Source organism: Triturus cristatus, chromosome 5_2 (genome assembly GCF_964204655.1).
Source record: "Triturus cristatus chromosome 5_2, aTriCri1.1, whole genome shotgun sequence".
Classification (NCBI taxonomy): Eukaryota; Metazoa; Chordata; class Amphibia; order Caudata; family Salamandridae; genus Triturus; species Triturus cristatus.
The window spans coordinates 706,395,957-706,414,339 of NC_140588.1; the positions used below are offsets into that span (position 1 = coordinate 706,395,957).

General features: G+C 41.8%; 1 protein-coding gene across 9 annotated transcripts in view; it reads right to left on the minus strand.

Moving 5' to 3' along the window:
- Positions 1-18,383, minus strand: part of DACH2 (dachshund family transcription factor 2) — an 839,221-nt gene that overhangs the window by 345,670 nt on the left and 475,168 nt on the right. For 6 of the 9 annotated variants that reach the window (XM_085607797.1, XM_085607794.1, XM_085607793.1 and 3 more), the window contains exon 3: positions 1,597-1,737. The exons of the other annotated variants lie outside the window; for them this stretch is intronic. In XM_085607797.1, the coding sequence (XP_085463923.1) occupies positions 1,597-1,737 (141 nt within the window). The remainder of the gene's footprint in view (positions 1-1,596; positions 1,738-18,383) is intronic. 9 annotated transcript variants of the gene reach the window in all.

The window sequence follows — 18,383 nt, forward strand, 5'->3', positions numbered from 1 at the left end:
AGTAAACCAAAAAAAGACTTTGGTATAATCAGTGAGCTCTGTAGATCAGGAGTGATCCCACACTACACAGCACTGTGTCTCCCGTCATTGTTATGTTAGTATTGCTTTCTGAAACAAACTTAAGACAAGTAACAAAGTCATGAGGATGATCCTGAAGAAAAGGATTTCAAAATATCTTTAAGCTCTCACAGGAAAAAGCAAGTCAATCTTTGAGAAATATAGAGGAAAACCTGTATAGATGATGTTGAGTGCCAGTTAGATCCTGGTGTGATGGCCACCAAAAAGGTATGGCCGCAGAGTCACTGCCTCCACCAGTCCAGCCACCATATTTAAGCCTCCCCCATAAGGATACAAACTGGGCTAGCATTTTTATTTTTTCACCAAAGCAGCTCCCATCCTCCATGGAAGGAATTGCTTTGATTTAAAAAAAAAAAAAAAAATAAGAAGTATCACGGATGGCCGGCAATTTTTGAATTACAGAAGATAAACCCCAAAGAGTTTTTTGTTAACAGATTAAATGGATGTTCTTGAGATGGTGGGAGCTTTTTTCAAGCATGTTTCTTGCCCATTACAGCAATGCTAAGCATGTGGTCTCACTAGGGGTGTGTGAATGCTGTGGCGCAGCGGCCAGAGTAGCTGACTATGGCACACAGGGATCACGGCTCAATCCCCGGAGCCGGTGACAGCTCAGCATTGCGTGACTATGGTCAATTGTGCACTTAATCTCCCCGATGGCCACCAGTTCCATGAAACTCTCAGTGCTGATATGTTCGCGCTTTACAAGTAAGGATTATAATTATTATTACTAGGAAAAATGTCAATGAACATGGCATCAGAACCATCAACCTAAATAGCCTGAGCTTTCTGACACCATGTCCATCAAAAGATGTGCGGCAGTGAAGGTTTTTCCAACAATGGAGCCGGCTGGACCTCCACAGTGAGGAAAACCTGCATCACCAACCTAAAGTTGAGACACGAGTTGAAAGTTGTGGGTGAAGGGAGCATCCATTAGTTTTTGGCTGAAGCACTTCTACGATCAATCTCTAAATGGATGACCCTAAATGACTCTCCTATGTTTGACAAGGATACATTTGAATGTCAAATCATGATTATGTACAGAGGTGAGGAAAGGTTATTCAGATTGGTCACTGCCAACCAAAGCTCTTCTGCAGATCAAGGTCAAGGCATGCAATCTAGCAATAGGAAGCAATCTTTAAGGCACATTTAATTTAAACTATTTTGATATTGCATTCAGTGTTTGGGTGTAGTTTATTTTATGTAATGCACACTGGAGGTACAAGCACATTATGTATATGCAGCACACAGTTTTGGTGGTTAGGCAAAGCACTGCATGCAGAAATCATGAACAGAGATCACTTATTTCATTGGGCTGAGGGTGTTCAGGCACTCTCCAGAAGAACTTTTCAAGTACCCCACCTGTGGAATGTCTGATGCTTACATCTGCCAGTGTATAGCAACAGAGGGAGTCTGTAATGCATCACAGAAGAGACAACCACTTTACCCAGGCAAACAGCATCTTGCCTTATCCTTCGGAAGGAGAAGGGATTGATAAAATGGGAGAAAAAGCCTGCCTACCACGCATGATGCCTGATGCTGATCTCTGGCCTCCTGTTGCCTCAAGCCCGCACCTAATGTCTTGATTGCTAATAGATGGTGGGGTGCTTGTTTGGAGCTGGGGAAGCGCCAGTCCGAAGAAACAGGATTGGAGGAGGTATTCTAAGGGGCAACAAAAACAACAAAAAACAACACAGTGAATTTAAGGATAATAACACAACTAAACAATAGTTGTATAAAATTGAGATTAAAACTTGAAAAGTCAAAATATCTTAGAATAAATCAATATCAAAGTATAAGTACCTGCAACCCATGAGCTTTTAAAACTTAAATTAGAAACGAAAATAGCTGCGTTTCAGATGTTCCAAGGAAGAGAGTGAGAACATTTAGGTTTAGAGGGAACCATCTAAGCTTCCACATTCAGAAATGCAAATTGCGAAACAGATTCTATAACAGTCCTGCATGTGAAGTATACAGAAAGACAGAAACAAAGGCCTAGAACGAGGGCACCCAAAGGAAATGTCTACAACACCCAAATCCACCTATGTAGAGAAAGAAACTAGCCGAAGACTTTTTGGGTCTACGTTTGGTAACTGGCAGAGCCTTAAGCTTATCTACTGCTGGGGCATAAGAGACATTACATGCAAAATAGTCAAGAACTTAAAGACCATATGGTGGTATATATATTTTTTTTTAAAAAGGAAATGTGTATCCTCTAAAAAGCACAGAAACTAAGAGGTGAAGAAAGGAGCAGTCAAGATACAAATTTACCCAACCCCTTAGCAGTATTTAGGATCATAAAATACAGACTCACAGTAGTAACTCATTAATGTTTATGGCTGTTAAGAAGTGGGTCTACAGGGGTAAAGGGTTTTGCTGCGCTTGGAGTAGACCAGATCGAGTTGCACTGGAGGCTGGAATTAGTGAGAACGTTATTTTAGACATAGGAGGAATGACAGAGTTTGGGTCACTCGGATTGTTACAGCTGCGCATGATATCCAAAGTGCTTTTCACAGGCTACACTTGCCTCAACAGTAACTTGAAGACATAAAGTCTATAAGTGATACAAACAGGCCATGCTTGGAAAAGACATTCTTAGAGTTCTTTTATCATAAAATAGATTTATACAGCAAAGTTCCTTAAAAATGGGCAGATCTTAGGCAATGTCCAAAGGCAGTCCAAATACCTTGTATCAGCCCATCAGATTGCCAGAGGGCAAAATGGCCAGAGTAGAAGCAGATTTTGACGGTGGGCAAAGCAGGATGAGAGATTCCCCACATCAATGCGACGGCAATCCCACTTGAGTTTTTGTTGGAGCCATGACAGGCTTGTGAGGGGCAACTGAAGAGGACTTTCAACAAAGTCACAATCTCCTCAGCTGGGTATGATAAGCTTGTCTCAGTCACAGAAACAGGATTTAGGTTTCTGCGCAATGCACCACATCACAAAGGCCTCTACATAACCTATGGTTGGTGCAACATTACATTCTTACTGTCTTTATGGTGGCTCATACAAAGGCAACATCTCAATAACTCTTGAGCAGGCAAAACATGCTTTTCTCATGACTGGAGGAGCTTGAGTGTCATAGCTACTAGACACTACTTTTAAAAGATTCTACCAACTATAGATCTAGACAGTCCCAGACTGAGAATATTATGAGCAAGTTTCAAGACTTGGCATTTGTCCTGGCCAAACATGAGATTACCCAAAATTGGAAGTCACCAGGGGGGCCCCCCGGTCACTTAGATGGAGGAAGGAGATGAAGAAGTGAGCGGGTTGTGACAGGAGATTACTCCTGAGAAAGGCCAGATGAAGGATAGGTACAATAGACCCAGCACGAGCTTGGGAGACCCTGGCATATAGTTTTACAGTTCCAGAGCCTGACATCCCTATGGCTTCACCTGCAAGGTCATTAAGATTAACGCCACACTGAGATGGGAAGCACCCTCTTATCCTCTTCGGACGTCTTGTAGTGCCCGTGAGATGTTACCATTTGAAGTGAGGAATCTTTACCCACTGCCCGTCACGTTCTTTAGTGCACAGGGATACTGTTATGTGTTTGCAACTATGTGGAAATGTACTGATTCTTGGGGTGGGTGGGAGGGTTGAACTGTCTGTTATTTTTTTGTGCATAGTTAAGATACCTTATTAATTTCTGACTTACTAGTAACATTCTTTAATATGCATGGCTACTGCAATAACTGTACTGAATGTTTACGAAAATCCAATAAAATCTGTTTAAAAAAAAAAGAAAGATAATCCCAGACTGAGCAAAAGATTCACACTGGAAACAGTTATCAGTCGGACACCTAGCGGGTATGTTCTGACAAAGGTATTTCACACCTTTGTGTGAAAACATGTGAAAGGCAGAACACTATGTAGCTAGTAATGAATTAACAAAAAGTGTTCAATTAAGTAGTCCACAGATTGGCTGCGTAAAGACAAATCCCTAATCTGGATCAGTGAGATTTGTAACCTCAAAGGAGATTAAGACGAATCTCACTGAAAATAACCAATTTTCTCATTTCTCAAAAATGAGGATAGTTTTAAAGTTATTGCCTCAGATTCTTTGAAAACCTCAGGCACCATTTCCTAGCATTTGAACGTGACTTTGTGCAAATACTTCTGTGCAAACATCTTGCCAATATTTCTAGCCTGAGAACGAATTGCTGTTGAAAACCAAGACGTGGGTTAGGAAGGCCCTAATCTGGAGATATTTGAAAAAGATTTTTTCAAATATCTCCAGATTAGGGCCTTCCTAACTCACAAATCTGGAGCAAGAACACTTTGGGAAGAATCTACTGTAGTAGAAACAATTATACATTCTAAGAAACATTCAATTGGTGGAGTTTATGTGTCACTGTTGGACATGCTCCCTGATGATCTAGATAAAATGGCTATGAGGTGGCAAAGTAAACTCGAGATTTCTAAAGAAGGATTCTTATACTCCTATCAGTTAGCTCAAACTACTCTTATTTCTACTAAACTTCAGGCACAATTTTATAAAACCTGCTTTTTTCTCTATTATACACCTGAAAAGATTGCAAAATGGGGGATTGGTAATGGGACTTGCTGTCCGAGATGCAACCTATGTAAAGCAGACTCCATCCATATCTTTGCCTCCTGCCCAGTGTTAATACCTCTGAAACAAGATATAGAGAGGTTCTTATCCTCTGTTCTCCACAGAAAGGTTGTCTTGTCACCAGAGGCAATGGTACTTGGGGTGGAAGATTCAGATAAACTCGAGAATGGTCACAATCTTATATTTGTTGCAATGGCCGTTTGGCGGCTATGCATAGCATCGGCTTGGCTAGACCCGCTACCACCTACTTCTCAACAGTGGCTAGCTAGGCTTTTAGCGGTGCATAATATCGAGATAGCTATATATAAGCGGAAAGGCAGAAGGCGATGTGAAAGGGGCATGAAAATCTGGTCTCCTCTCACACTTTGGCGAGATTTACAAATCTGATGTTTTATCAATGCTGTAATGTGTTTATGTTATTGTTTTAATTGTTTTTTTGTGAAGCATGGAATATATTTTGCAAAATTTCCCATAATGCTTATTTAAATATGACAAACACAATGTAAAGTCCATGGTGTTAATGTACAGAATGTCTACCTGTCCGGGGAGGAGGGGGGAATAAATATGGTAAAATCAATAAAAAAAAGAAAAAAAGAAAACCAAGACGTGGTTCTCATTTAAATTCTGCTCTCAGAAATAACATCCCTAGGTGTGGGTGGATCCTGCTCAGGGAATGTGAATCCAAGCTTACACCAACCCTTGCATGAAGTAGAAAGGTTAGAGGCCTTGTGCCTGCCCATTGGACCTGCAGGTTATGAACTGCATAATTCTGATCAATAAAATGAGTACTATTGCACATCTATTACTCCCAATTCACTAACAGACTAAATAGCCCTTTAGATTGACCCCCTATATTTAGGGTAGATGTCTTAGGTCCATGGATTACACATAGAGTAGCGAGACTACTCCTGGAAATCTAGTTGTAGATTTGCCAAGGGTACTTCGATTTGCAAAAAACAAAAGCGGTAGGGGCAAGGCCATACATTTACTTTTTCTCCCCAGAAAATACATATAGGGAAACCACTTCTCTATACCTCCAATAAATAGAAGTGTGCTTCCTTTTCACAGGATTGAATTTGAATGTCATTCCGGTGCTAAAAACAAACTACCTTCACGAGATAGGTGACTACACATGTACTCATGCACCTCTGCAGGAAGGCCCCCTCTGTCTCACCACTAACCCTAAGTTTACAATGGTCGAAAAAAATATACCATTCTAGCCATTTTTGCTCCACTGTGAGTTGACTTTACAATCAAACACATTCACCTATCTTGATTCTGTGAATCACAATGTAGTATTGAGAAACTTGCCAATCACTTTTTGCACACGTTACTGCTTTTAAGTGTACACAATGTTAGGCACAGGCCCTAAATCACTGTACATTGTGCACAAATCAAAACACATAACACCACCCCAACCTTTATTTCATCAACATGACTGCAAGAGAAACCTTATTCGTATCAGTCATGCCAGTCCCTGTAACCGCCCTATCAAATCCTGGTGTCTGTACCATAGACAGGGAAGCCAAACCCTGGGGCTTATCATTGTCGGTGTTTGCTGTAAAACACTAGAACATCTTTTTACATTATAAGAAGCATTGAGTATCATCTTTTAATGGAAAATCATGAAAACTCTGGCTCCACATTCAATGAGTTACCCTCTGTAAATTATTACTGCCAGTGTATGAAGGGACAGGTTTATCATCTTGCTTCACCACCAATACTTTGGAGAATGTTACATGCGACGACACGAGCACACTTTAGCTTAACATAACAACATTATAAATGTTTACTATATTCAGTGTGAGCAACACTCCCATGAGAGATCTTTATGCAAAAGCAATCTATAATGTATATTTATTTGTATACTTGAACAGTGGTTGCAGTTTTCTTATGATATGAGGGGTGAGTACCTTTCTCTACCCCAAGCAGTCTTGAAAAAGCCTTCTCAGCACACCTGCTGCCTGCGGACATACAATTCCACGAACCATAGTTCCGCAAATGACCTGGTAGCTGTGATGTTTGAAGAGTGCTGTTTTTGCACACTCAATTTCAGTCTATGGTCCGATTCTCATAAAGTCCTTGTTGCAGCAAAATATGCGTTTTGCATTGAGACCAGTCCTTCCCTTTGTGGTGCGAGAGATGCTCAAAGCCCTTGTGCTGAAACAGGTGTTTTCACAAAAAGATGCAATCTACCGCCCTATGAATATTAAAGATGGAGGAATGAGATTGCTACTCCTGCTACTCCTACTAGCGTTTATGTCCTTAAAGGGCCTGCATTGCGCCCTGGCCCAGTCATAGCGCCATAAACAGAGGCACATTGGAACGCTACATCAGGGAACACATACAGTAGTTTGTAGGACCACTACCATCGCGTCCCAAAGATTGTAAGATGTTAAACTTTGACAGAGTGCACTTGGCAGGCACTAACCATTCCATGCTTTGTAACCATACAAATGCTGTAAAGAATGTGTGCATACTCCAAGGAGTTAAGAAGGCCATTTGGCCACCGTCTTTCACATACGACTCACAAGTGCTGGCAATGCCTGCACTATGATTGGTAATGCTCTTTACCAATCGTAATTCACTTCTGTGCATTACAAATTGATGCTTTGCATTCACAAAGTAAATTGTACCGACTATATGAATGCAGTCACTTTTGAGCCTCAGGCGCTATGTGCTCAAACACTTTCATGTATGGGGTCACACCCACTATGTCAGGGTTTGTAAAGTATGTGTCTGAGTGAGCAGCTCCTTCACTACAGTCAATGAACAGGACAGACTGATGGATCATTCCAAGATGAATGATCCATATCAGCTTCTCAATTTCCAAAACAAGAGAATGGGGCAGGCGTCTCATCACACCATCAAATCACTCAATGAGCCATTCCTCTCTTTCCAATCCTGTGGCACATTATGGGCCTTGTAGGTATGTATACAGCAGTTTATCTTTCGCATCTTTGTTAATACCCAGGGTTCTGTCTCAGTAGCCCATGACCGTGCATGATAATTATGATGGTGTAGCAACACATGCTAGTGTCATTCTTGAAAGGCATTCCACTCTTTTTGGCTCTCTTCTAAGAAATATAGCAAGGCTGGCCTAAAGGCAGTTCGAATTTTCAAATTTCAAATTTCAAATTTTCCCACCTCTTCAAAAGCAGCTACTCTGCCGGAGATTACCTTTCCTCAGTGTGCTGCCACCACATTGCCCCGAAGAAGCTCCAAGTCTATTCCAAAAGTAACAAAATTAGTAATGTGCACTATCAAGGCAAAGTTCTAAATATGTATGGTATTTTATATGATAACGAATAAGGATGCTATCCCAAGGAAATAACTGAACACTCACCAGTGTCAATTGTATTCACTGATGTGCCTAAGACTGAGCTCTCATCACTGACTTTCCAAGTCGAATTTCACATTTAAGTCACTACCATAAACCATGGGTTTCATGTGTAGGTCCAGGACAGCCGGATCCCTGTCGTATATTTAAGGCATTCCCTTAAGATAACTTAGCAAGCAATATATCTGAATGGAACTTATCCACACTGCAGTGGTATTCCTGAAAACCTGACATGGAACCCTCTCTCTTCAACCTGTGTTGGATAAAAGTGCAATAACCCTACCGAGGCTTGTTCAGAGGAAGGTTGGACAATCATTGGCCAGAAGCTGCCTTGCACAGGCCCAATTGGCCAGATCTCTCTCCTACTAAATGCCTCTTGAGCTGCAGTGAGCAAGCTTTCCAAACTACTGACCTGGCATTCCTGTCGCGCATGGGCTGCCGGACAACAGGGTTTTGATGTCAGGGCCAACTGAGGCTAGGACTCAGGACACCTAGTGGTAGGGGGACTGTGGGAGTGGCAATTAGGAGCCCACTGATTTACTGCAGAGTTCACACTGTGCTAAACGTTAAATGACTGCCCAGAGTTCTTCGAATAACATTAATGTTAATCTGTGAAAAATAATGTAACCAAAGCATAAATACCCAACATAATAAGTAAGCAATAATACACATAAACGTTTGGAAATATAAAATACAGGTCCCCACAACAAACGATGGGAGAGAAATTCTACAGTAATTGCAACTGCAAGTAACTTTATTTTGTTTATAGTTTAAGGATTATTTTAGGCTAAAGGAGACAACAAAGCTTATAATGGTATAGTTGATGGAAAGCAGGCATATTTTCACATTTGCAATGTCAATCAGTGTTAATTTAAACTTGGCAAGGCATGCACTGCAATCAGTGAATGGAAAGCCACATACTTAAGGTACGCAGTAATTCTTCCCAGAACGATGCAGTCATTAAACGCTAAATACTCACATATTTCATTCGCTAAAATCGGCCTACTTTCAGCTGAAAATGCACATAGCTATGAACCACAAACAATTTACATGTTTACTGAAGTGATATATTCATATTGTCAAAACAATTCATGGTAATTTCCCACAGTTAACACCTTAGCACTATTACTTTGGTGTCGCTAGGAAATTGATGTACTCTCCAATTGTTAACGAAAGTAAATAGCACATTTGACGACTGGATACAGTCACAAGTCTAAAGATAACCATTTCAAAGGTTAATCAATAGGAATTTTGTATTTGTATTTGTATTTGTAATTTGTAACGCGCACAGCTACTCGAAGAGTATCCCGCTGCGAGCCTGGAGGAAGGAAAGGCAAGAGAGGACAGCGCTGATGAAGAGAAAGGTCTTGAGTCTTTTCCTGAAAAGCTTAGGATCCTGGCCGCTGCGGAGGTCAAGAGGAAGAAGGTTCCAGGCCGAAGCTGCCCTGAAAGCCAGAGAACTCCCTCCCACTCTCTTAAGGCGAAATCCCAGGAAATAGGCGAGAAGCTGCGTAGTAGAGCGCAGCTGCCTGGTAGGAATATAAAACCTGAAGCGCTTTCTCAGGTAAGCAGGGCCATGTCCGTAGAGAGCTGAATGTGCCAGGACTAGGGATTTGAACTTAACCCTCTCCAAAATAGGCAGCCAGTGCAGATCACGCAAGTGCTGTCTCATGTTGGTCTTTATGGGGATATTAAGAAGAGTTCTGGCTGCGGCATTCTGAACCACCTTTAGTTTGTTCAGACAATAGCTGGGCAAACCTACATACAAGGCATTGGCATAATCAAGGCGGGAGGATACCAGCGCACAGATGACAGTTTCCCTTGCTGACCTAGGGAAAAAAGGGAGACACTTATTCAGGGATTACAAATTGCCAAAGCATTGACCAGTAAGCTACTTGATCTGAGTAGAGAAGTTCAACTTCTCATCAAACCAGATTCCCAAATGTTTTGTGGGATGGCCTTCCGAGGTCAGCAAAGACAAATCGTCTGGCCAGAACAATTTCCAAAACTGAGGAGGGAAATTCGCGAAAAGAAAGATCTCAGTTTTTTCTTTTTTGTTATTTAAACTGGGCAGCGGACGGTCAACGAAAGACTGCTGACAGACAAGAGTTAGCTAGGGAGGTGGAAGAATCATTTTTCTTCCATGTGAAGAGGAGCTGGGTGTCATCAGCATAAGTGATGATCTGGGTGCCAAGCTCCTCAGCCATTTGTATCAGGGGAGTGACATAGTTGTTAAAGAGAAGAGGACTCAAAGTGGACCCCTGTGGCACTTCCGTGATCACAGTCTGGGGGGAGGAAGAGAAAGGGGGGACCAAATTTGTTGCATTCTGCCTTCTAGAAAGGATTTAAGTCATCTCCAAGCACACCCTGAAACTCCAATTTCCAGGAGACGGTCCAGGAGCAGCTAGTGTGGCACAGTGTCGAACGCCGCTGATAGGTCTAACAAAATCAGGGCTGCCCGACCACCTCAGTCCAAAGTTTCCCGGATGGATTCGGTAACTTCCACCAGAGCCCTCTCAGTGCTGTAAGAGGCTCTAAAGCCAGATTGTGCCTGGTGAAGCAGGCTGTGCCATTCAACATACTCTGACAGTTGCCTGTTAACCAATTTTTCACATACTTTTGCCACCGCAGGAAGGAGTGAGATAGGGTGATAGCTGGAGGGGCTGGTGGGGTCAAGAGTAGGTTTTTTCAGCAATGGGACAAATTTGGCCTGTTTCCACATAGCAGGCACCGTAGCTGTGGTAAGGGAGAGATTGATCAGCTGATTTAACACTGGATTGATCGTTTCTGCGGCCAAAGACAGCAGTCTGGCCGGACATGGGTCTCCTTGAGCGCCAGATTTAAGGGACTTAAGGACCGCCAGAGAGTCTGGCTGAGCAATGTCTGTGAAGGCGACCAAAGTGGGTGTTGAAGCCAGAGACAGCCCATTAGGGGTCAAGTTTACAGTTGAAGGCCTATTGTCCACTTCGAAATTAGCTTGGAGAACTCAGATCTTGTCGATGAAAAAGCTAGAGAGTTCTTCACACCAGGCAGATGAGGCGGGATGAATAATAGCCTCTGCTCTAGGAGAGAGGAAACTTTTAAGGATGTTAAAGATTTCTTTAGCATTTTTCCTGGAAAGGGCAATGCGCTCTGCATAGTGAAGGCTTTTAGCTTGAGTAATCGATGTATTATAGGCCTTTTGAGCCTTTCTAAGGGCCGTCTTAGCAATCGGACAATACTCCTGTCTCCACTTCTATTCAAGTTTTTCTACAGAGTTGTTTCTGGGTTTTAAAAGCGGGTGAGAACCAAGGTTTGAGATGATTTCTCTACAGCCTGTGTGATCCAGTTGGTAAAACTGTCAAGCATTACAGTAAGGTCATTGGAGAGAGCCGGGCAAGATTCAGCCAGAGCAAGACTGAAGGATGAAGGGTCTATTTTGCCAGGGGTTTTCTCTTGGGGTCTCCGACAGGGAGGATCAGATGTGTATTTACTGTGGGTTTGCCATGAAAAGTAGATACCAAAATTATCAGACCAGGGCACAGGAAGAGGATCCTTAACTGAGATAGGGAAGTTAGAACAGATAGGATCAAGAAGGTGACCACCCTGATGTGTGGGAGAGTTAACCCATGGTTGGAGCGGAGCAAGACTCAAAGAGTCAAGAAATTCTTGGGTGGCACTTCCTTCCCTACGATCCAAATGGATGTTAAAATCCCCGAGAAGTATGAAATGAAAAAAGCGTAGAGCTCATGGGATAATTCACTCATCCAGGGCTTTGAGAAATGGGCATGCTGGATCAGGATACCTCCCAGGGATAAATGGGGGGAGATAGTAACACAAAAATCAAGAGCTTCACCCTCCCCAATCTCCAAGCACTCGCCTCGCTGGAAATCCCACTTTTCTTTGAACACAACTGCCACTCCTCCTCCCCTTCCAGATTTACGGTCTCCTTCCGAGATTTTATACCCCCTGGGATGGCCAACTCAATCACTGTATTAGAATGCTCATTGAGCCTTATTAATGCATTCATATTATGGCCCAAACCCATATGCAGAGTTTGTGTGTGCAAATGGTTGCACAGGGTTCTTGAATGCACGCTGGCTTAATGAATGAACCCAGGAGCACAAGGGATGGAAGGACATTCTTTTGCTTCTGGAAGTCAACTTTGGACCATAGGTTTTGGAAGACACTCATTATGATCCATCCCTCACAGAGTCCCGCTGTTCAATCATGCCACATTGGGGTGGAGAACAATCTTAGCTTAAAGACCTTAGGAAGTACCACTCGCCTTGGTGGAATTTATTTACTTTAGAAGGGCCATAATTCCCAGGTGGAGATGGACTAAACTAACATTCCTGCTCTGTCGGGTCTGGCCGCAAAAAGGACAGAGCAGATCATTTTACTATCCACCTAGCCATTTCTACCCAATGGTCCACTATTCCTAAGGGGAGGAATGTCTATTTTGGTCAGAAAGGGCCCTGTTGTGTCCTTCCAATGAATGTGAAGCCTATGTGGATCATTACATGTGGAAGATAAATGCCCTTCCTGTATACAGTTGCAAGTGTCTAAGAAAAGTGCCAGTAGACCGGAGAAACTCTGTTCAGGACACCACATGAAAAGCTCTGATGTTAACTTGTGTGTGCGTGCCCTGTTAGGAATGGAAAACAAGCATACACTGCCAGCAGTAACAGTAGGCTGAACCTGAATTGAACAAGGACACAACTATACTAGAGTGCCAATGATTTCCCCCGTCTTCTGTCAGCCCACCAGTGGAGAGGATCATGACAATCCACCACTGTGGATTGCTGTAAGTTGGACTTCCTTCTAACCACTGCAGGTCATTTTGTAATTGTGTAGTAGCTCCTGGCAACAGCCTTGGCTTCCACCGGTGGCAGCTGCAAACCTTTAAGAGACCCCTCATGCTAGAACTCGAACAGTAAAAGACCAACTCGTGGCTAAAATGATGGAGAATCTGCACCTAAAATGGATGGTCAAACACTGATGTTCTGAGTTAATAGTGCTTTGCTATCTTACATTTTAAGTAATATATAACAACAATTAAATATGGATGTAGATACATACGACAATCTGAACCATACCTTGACGGAACAGCGGCATGTAAGGTACTTCTAAAGAGTATTTATATGTATAGCAGGTTCTACAAACAAACATTTGACTACCCTCCTTTTCTTTAGATTGCCTAACCGTTTTCAAGAGAAACCAGTAGCATGTGTGTGGTATTTCTAATCTAGAATATTGTGTTAGAATGTTGGATAGTGATGTAAGGACTGTAAGGTTCTATTCTGGGCAGTTGAGCCTGGAACTTGAAGCTGTTGGATGGGGGGTGCTCCTAATACACAACCTGATCGACCTATTATTGGATGGTGGTATCTTTACAGTATGCATTATGAAAACACTCTTCAATGAAATGGCACCTTCTGCAGAAAGAATACTATGGTCCACATTCAGCAGTCCTGCTCTCTGCTTTGAATGAACTGAGCTTCAACCAAGCTGCTCTAGTTATTCCAGCAGAGGTATACATTGAATGTGGTTACTTCAGAGGATATGAATTGAATGTAGATAATCATGCAATCGTCTTTATGCAGATGAGGGCATTTAAACAAAGATAGCTATGAGTGTACACTGAAGATACAGTCAACCATATTGGGTTCATTGTGGCCACAATTGAAATGTACTAGCTGCGGGTGCCCAACAGAGTATATCTGCCGACAAAGTCCCAACTGTGGCAAACGCGTATTTCAGTGTGATCTTCGTGTATTCGGACAGTCATCGTTTTACATATTGAGGGAGTGACTGAAAATGTTATGAGTCGGAAGTTCATACAATGAGTACAGTTAGATTGTATGATAGCAACCATTGTTACCAGCACCAAAAGAAATTCAATTAGGTGTGTGTGTTACATACATGTTCACAAACGTCGAAACGCATCAAATGCATCTATGATTTCTTTACCTTTAGAAACATGTATAGACTGCAAAGGAAGGTATTATGAACTGTTCAAAGTAGTCTGCATGTCTAGAAGAGAAATCTACTTTAAACTTTATCCGGACTTCAACAGGTGAAAAGCGGGATTTCTCTATTATACGCACTGTTTTTTCACAATTTAATTCATCCACTTTGAGGCCCACTGCATTTTCTTGTCTGTGTAATCAAGTGGCAGATGTCTGTGTAGAGGTCAGATATAATGCATTTTCAGCAGATTAATTGTAAACAAATACTGGTTCCTATCACAGTGTGTGTCCTGTCATCTTAAGAGAATACATTGGTGTCCTCTTTCCAAACGTTTCATTTCTAAAGTTCGACAGGCTTTCAGGTCCACTGAGGTCATGGTCAAATGCTTCTTCAAACTAAGCTGAAAGAATATCTACTGGTTTAAGCCCTATGTTCTGCTGCTCTTGCTTGTTTGTACATGCCTAAAAGTAAGTGTTTCAAGGTTGGTTGTCACTCATTTTATTATTTGGAACCAAAAATGTGAGAGTTTCCTTTTTCTTAAACTTAGGTAATTTTGCAAACTTACATTATGTCTTTGACTTGTCTCTTCTGTACTTAAATTCTTTCTTGGAATTGGGGCCTTCTGACCCACTGAGCCTGCGCTGCTAGTGTTAGACATCTCCTCAGCGTTACTATATGCTTTACAAGCTTTTCCAGTTTAAATTTACAGCAGTGTAGTATATCACAGCATCTCAACTGCATGACTGTAATGTCCCTAGGAGCTGTAAGAAACTGGATAAAACTCTGCTACCTTATACAGTTTATTGTCATATTGATCGCAATGCAGGATTATATTAAAAAATACAATTTTCTCAAGGTTTCCAAAATCTTTTTTATCTATTTGATCATGGAGAGGAGCTCTGCGTTTCAAATTGATAGTGCTAAAGGAGGGATTCGCAATAGAAGCACACTGTTAAGCCTGCCTCACTTGCATTGGGAGTAAGAGCTCATCTAGGCCCTGGAGGGCAGCCTGCCAACCCACCTCTATGTCAGAGGACTTTGCCTGCACATGCCTGGCGAAGAACCACCCTCCATAATTAGAAGTCTCTGTCCTGTTAGCAGGAATTGTGTGGGCATAAGTGCTCCCACCTATGGGTGGGGAGTAACTTTGTCAAAAAGGAAATGCCGGTCACTATCCATGTCTTGGTGGCTTGCCATTCTTTTTCTTGCACAAAAACAAACGCTTAAAAATTGGTTTTATTTAGACAGAAGAAAAACGAAATGGTCCTGATGTACAAACAGTTTGCTTCCCATTCAATGGAGGCATTCCTCATTTTTTCTGCACAGGTCCACCGTACGTAACATCAAAGGCCCTCTAAAAACAGGGCAGGGCTTCTAATGTACTGACTGGATAGTCCTTTGGTCCATGCGCTACAGGGTCGTATGGTTTTGATGGCAGAGCTCTGTCCTCAGAAACTGAGCAGTTCCCACACCTCTAAATGAACCATGGAAACCCCAGGCATGCAGGGTAGGAGTATTGCTAATTTATGACAGGGCATTCACTCCACAATATGTAAATGACCTCTTAAAATGCTTCAAATAACATCAGCATTAATCCCTGGAACATAAAGTACCCTGTACTGCATGTGGCTAAACTATTACACATACAAGCAGTAAGAGGCACACCATTGTGGGCAATGTAGTATTTTGCATACTCTTATCCTCAATAAAAATGTAAAACAATTGACTCACTCCTTGAGCCAAAAAAATATACAAGGCCTATGCAGAGCAGTCATTTGGGCTTTTATACTTAATTGCACATTTACACTCACTGTTTTAACAAATTACTTGCATTTAACTAGGTGTTTTTGAGAATTTATTGAAAATGATAAAACATGCTCTTTTAATATAGGCACCAATAGAAGGATTCATCAACACATAAACCTAGATTTGAACATTCTTCAGCTATGTCTGTTTTTGACACAATTGTGAATCTCAAAGTCAACCTTGAACTTCAAACAGTGATTCAGATGTTTTTTTATCAGATAATCCTTTCCTCCCCACTAGTGTCCACATGCTGGTTTATGTGTGTATATTTGTAAATATGTTTCCTCTACTAGAATATTTCTGTAGCATCAGAATGGGTAGCATTTTAAGGCTCAGCTTAATAATAACTTGTATTTTTGATATAGAGTCTGAAATTGCATTTTTGTAATTTCTAAAACCTGTAAATAACAGATTTAACTATTACCCAATTTAGTGGTAATCAATTTATTGCTCACATGAATGCTGAGTTTTCCTTGAACAGGAATCTGACTGTTTAGTGCTCAGATGACTGCATCTGTGAATGTTCTACTCATTTAACCAACATGCTAAACCCAACTTAGTTTTACATGCCTCTTTGATAGATGAACGGGTTTCACCTCTCCAGCTCAATACCTCTTGTACCTGCTAGCAAACCTGCTACTATTCGATGACCATTTATAATGTGGGTAAGTATTATAGGCCTCTGTATCTATGCGTGAATCATTAGCAATATGTTTGTAAATTTGCAAATCAATTTTTTTATTTTTTTTGTAACTGAGCACTTTTTCCTGAGGTTTTTCCAGGTATGTGAAAATCACACGCATATACGAATCACATGAGCTACGTTGTCAACAAATTTATACCTAAAATAGGCAAGCCGGCCGAAGAAAGATACTAGTCATATTGGGATGGTGTCATATTTGACCAGGCCTCTTTTGCGGCTCAGATGTTTCAATTTCTCTGCTATGGACTGAAAAAACAGAGGCTCCAGACCAGAGTTTGAATTGGATGGTATCTATTGGGAACGATATTCCCATGCTTTTTTTGTGGTGCAAACACAGTTTCTCTACTTTCAGTTAACAAAAACTACCATTATTGAACTGTTATCACTGAACTGTAGTTGCCTGAGGTGGAAAGCCTCAGGCAACTTAAATATTTCCCGTACCGTAAAGCTGAGAAGACAAACTGGGGGAGATAGGTTATTCAGGAAATCTAAACGCTGCTCGAGTACCACTACATGGCTTTACTTGGCACAATCATTTAAAGATTCATGGTGAAAGAGAAGACATTGCATGACTGGTGAGAGACTAAGGGGTCTATTATGATGGCGGGAGGACTACTGTCTGCCCGACACCCTAGCGGTGCCGGGACCTGCCGCCAGTGGTGCGGCGGTCCCACACCGTCAATTAGGATGCCACCGTGGCGGTGGCATCCCGCTTTCACAGCATTGTGGCCGGCCTCAATGTTGTGAAGGGACGTGGTGCATTGGCATGCACAACGTGACAGGCACCGCGCGGTGCCTGCCACCTTGTCCATGCCAATGCTAGGGGGGTACCATAGGTACCCCCTAAGTGCAGCCCCCCACTCCCCCAACCCCCTGGGGGCCCACAATGGGCCCCCGTAGCATTTACCGCATGCCTTTTCCCGAAAGGCATGAGAAATGCCCCATAATAATATGGATGGCGGTGTCTTGCAGACACCGCCACCATATTGAGTCCCTTTTCCGCCCGGTCGATATTTCAACCAGCAGAAAAGCAGCGGACGGTCTTCCCGTCCGCCACGGTGCCCCCGCCATACTAATATGGCGGGGGTGAACCAGGGACATATGGCGGGCGGATCTCCACCGCCGGCCCGGCAGTGGAGATACGCCCGCCATCCTAATGGACCCCCAAGTATTTTGAGAGGTACTGTACCAGTTGAGTTTTGGAGTACGTTCTTTTAATTGAAACGTATGCAAAACATTTATGCTAGTTTTAGAATTAGAAGCATTGCAATAAATATAAAGATACATAAGTCCATAGAAGATATATATGTGTAAGGAAGGCAATATAAGTAGATTTAATTTATATTTAATAAACTTAGACTTTCAAGTGTTGCTGTATTTAATGTTAATTTGTTTTTATTGATTTTTTTGTAATTCAATAGTCAAGCAATTGTAGATAAATAGATATGATAAAAGATCTATTTATTTATGCAGTCAGCTATTTACACGTTAAACATAGAATAAAATACTAATAAGTAATATGTAAATTTGTTAAGCAGAACTAACAAATCTCTATATATTTAAAAACATTTATTATACACATTTATACAGAGCAATACACTCTTGGGTAGATCACAACCTCTCCTCTTTAAATCCCTATCCCTGTAATCTAACGTTAACTAATCTCTGTCAGCCTATCTATCCCACCAACCATTCATCTGAAACCACATAGCCCCACTAATGATCACACTTACCTGGTATTAATACATAACAAAGTAATTGGAGCAAATGGATGCAATTTCTCTTGAGAGCACATTAATAATCACAATAACAAACAATAAACACTGGACTAACCACTAACCTTGGGTTCCGGAGTAGCGTGCTACTCACTGTAAGCGCTGCAACGCCTTGCTCGTAATATTCTGACCCATGCCTTAGCTCCTGTT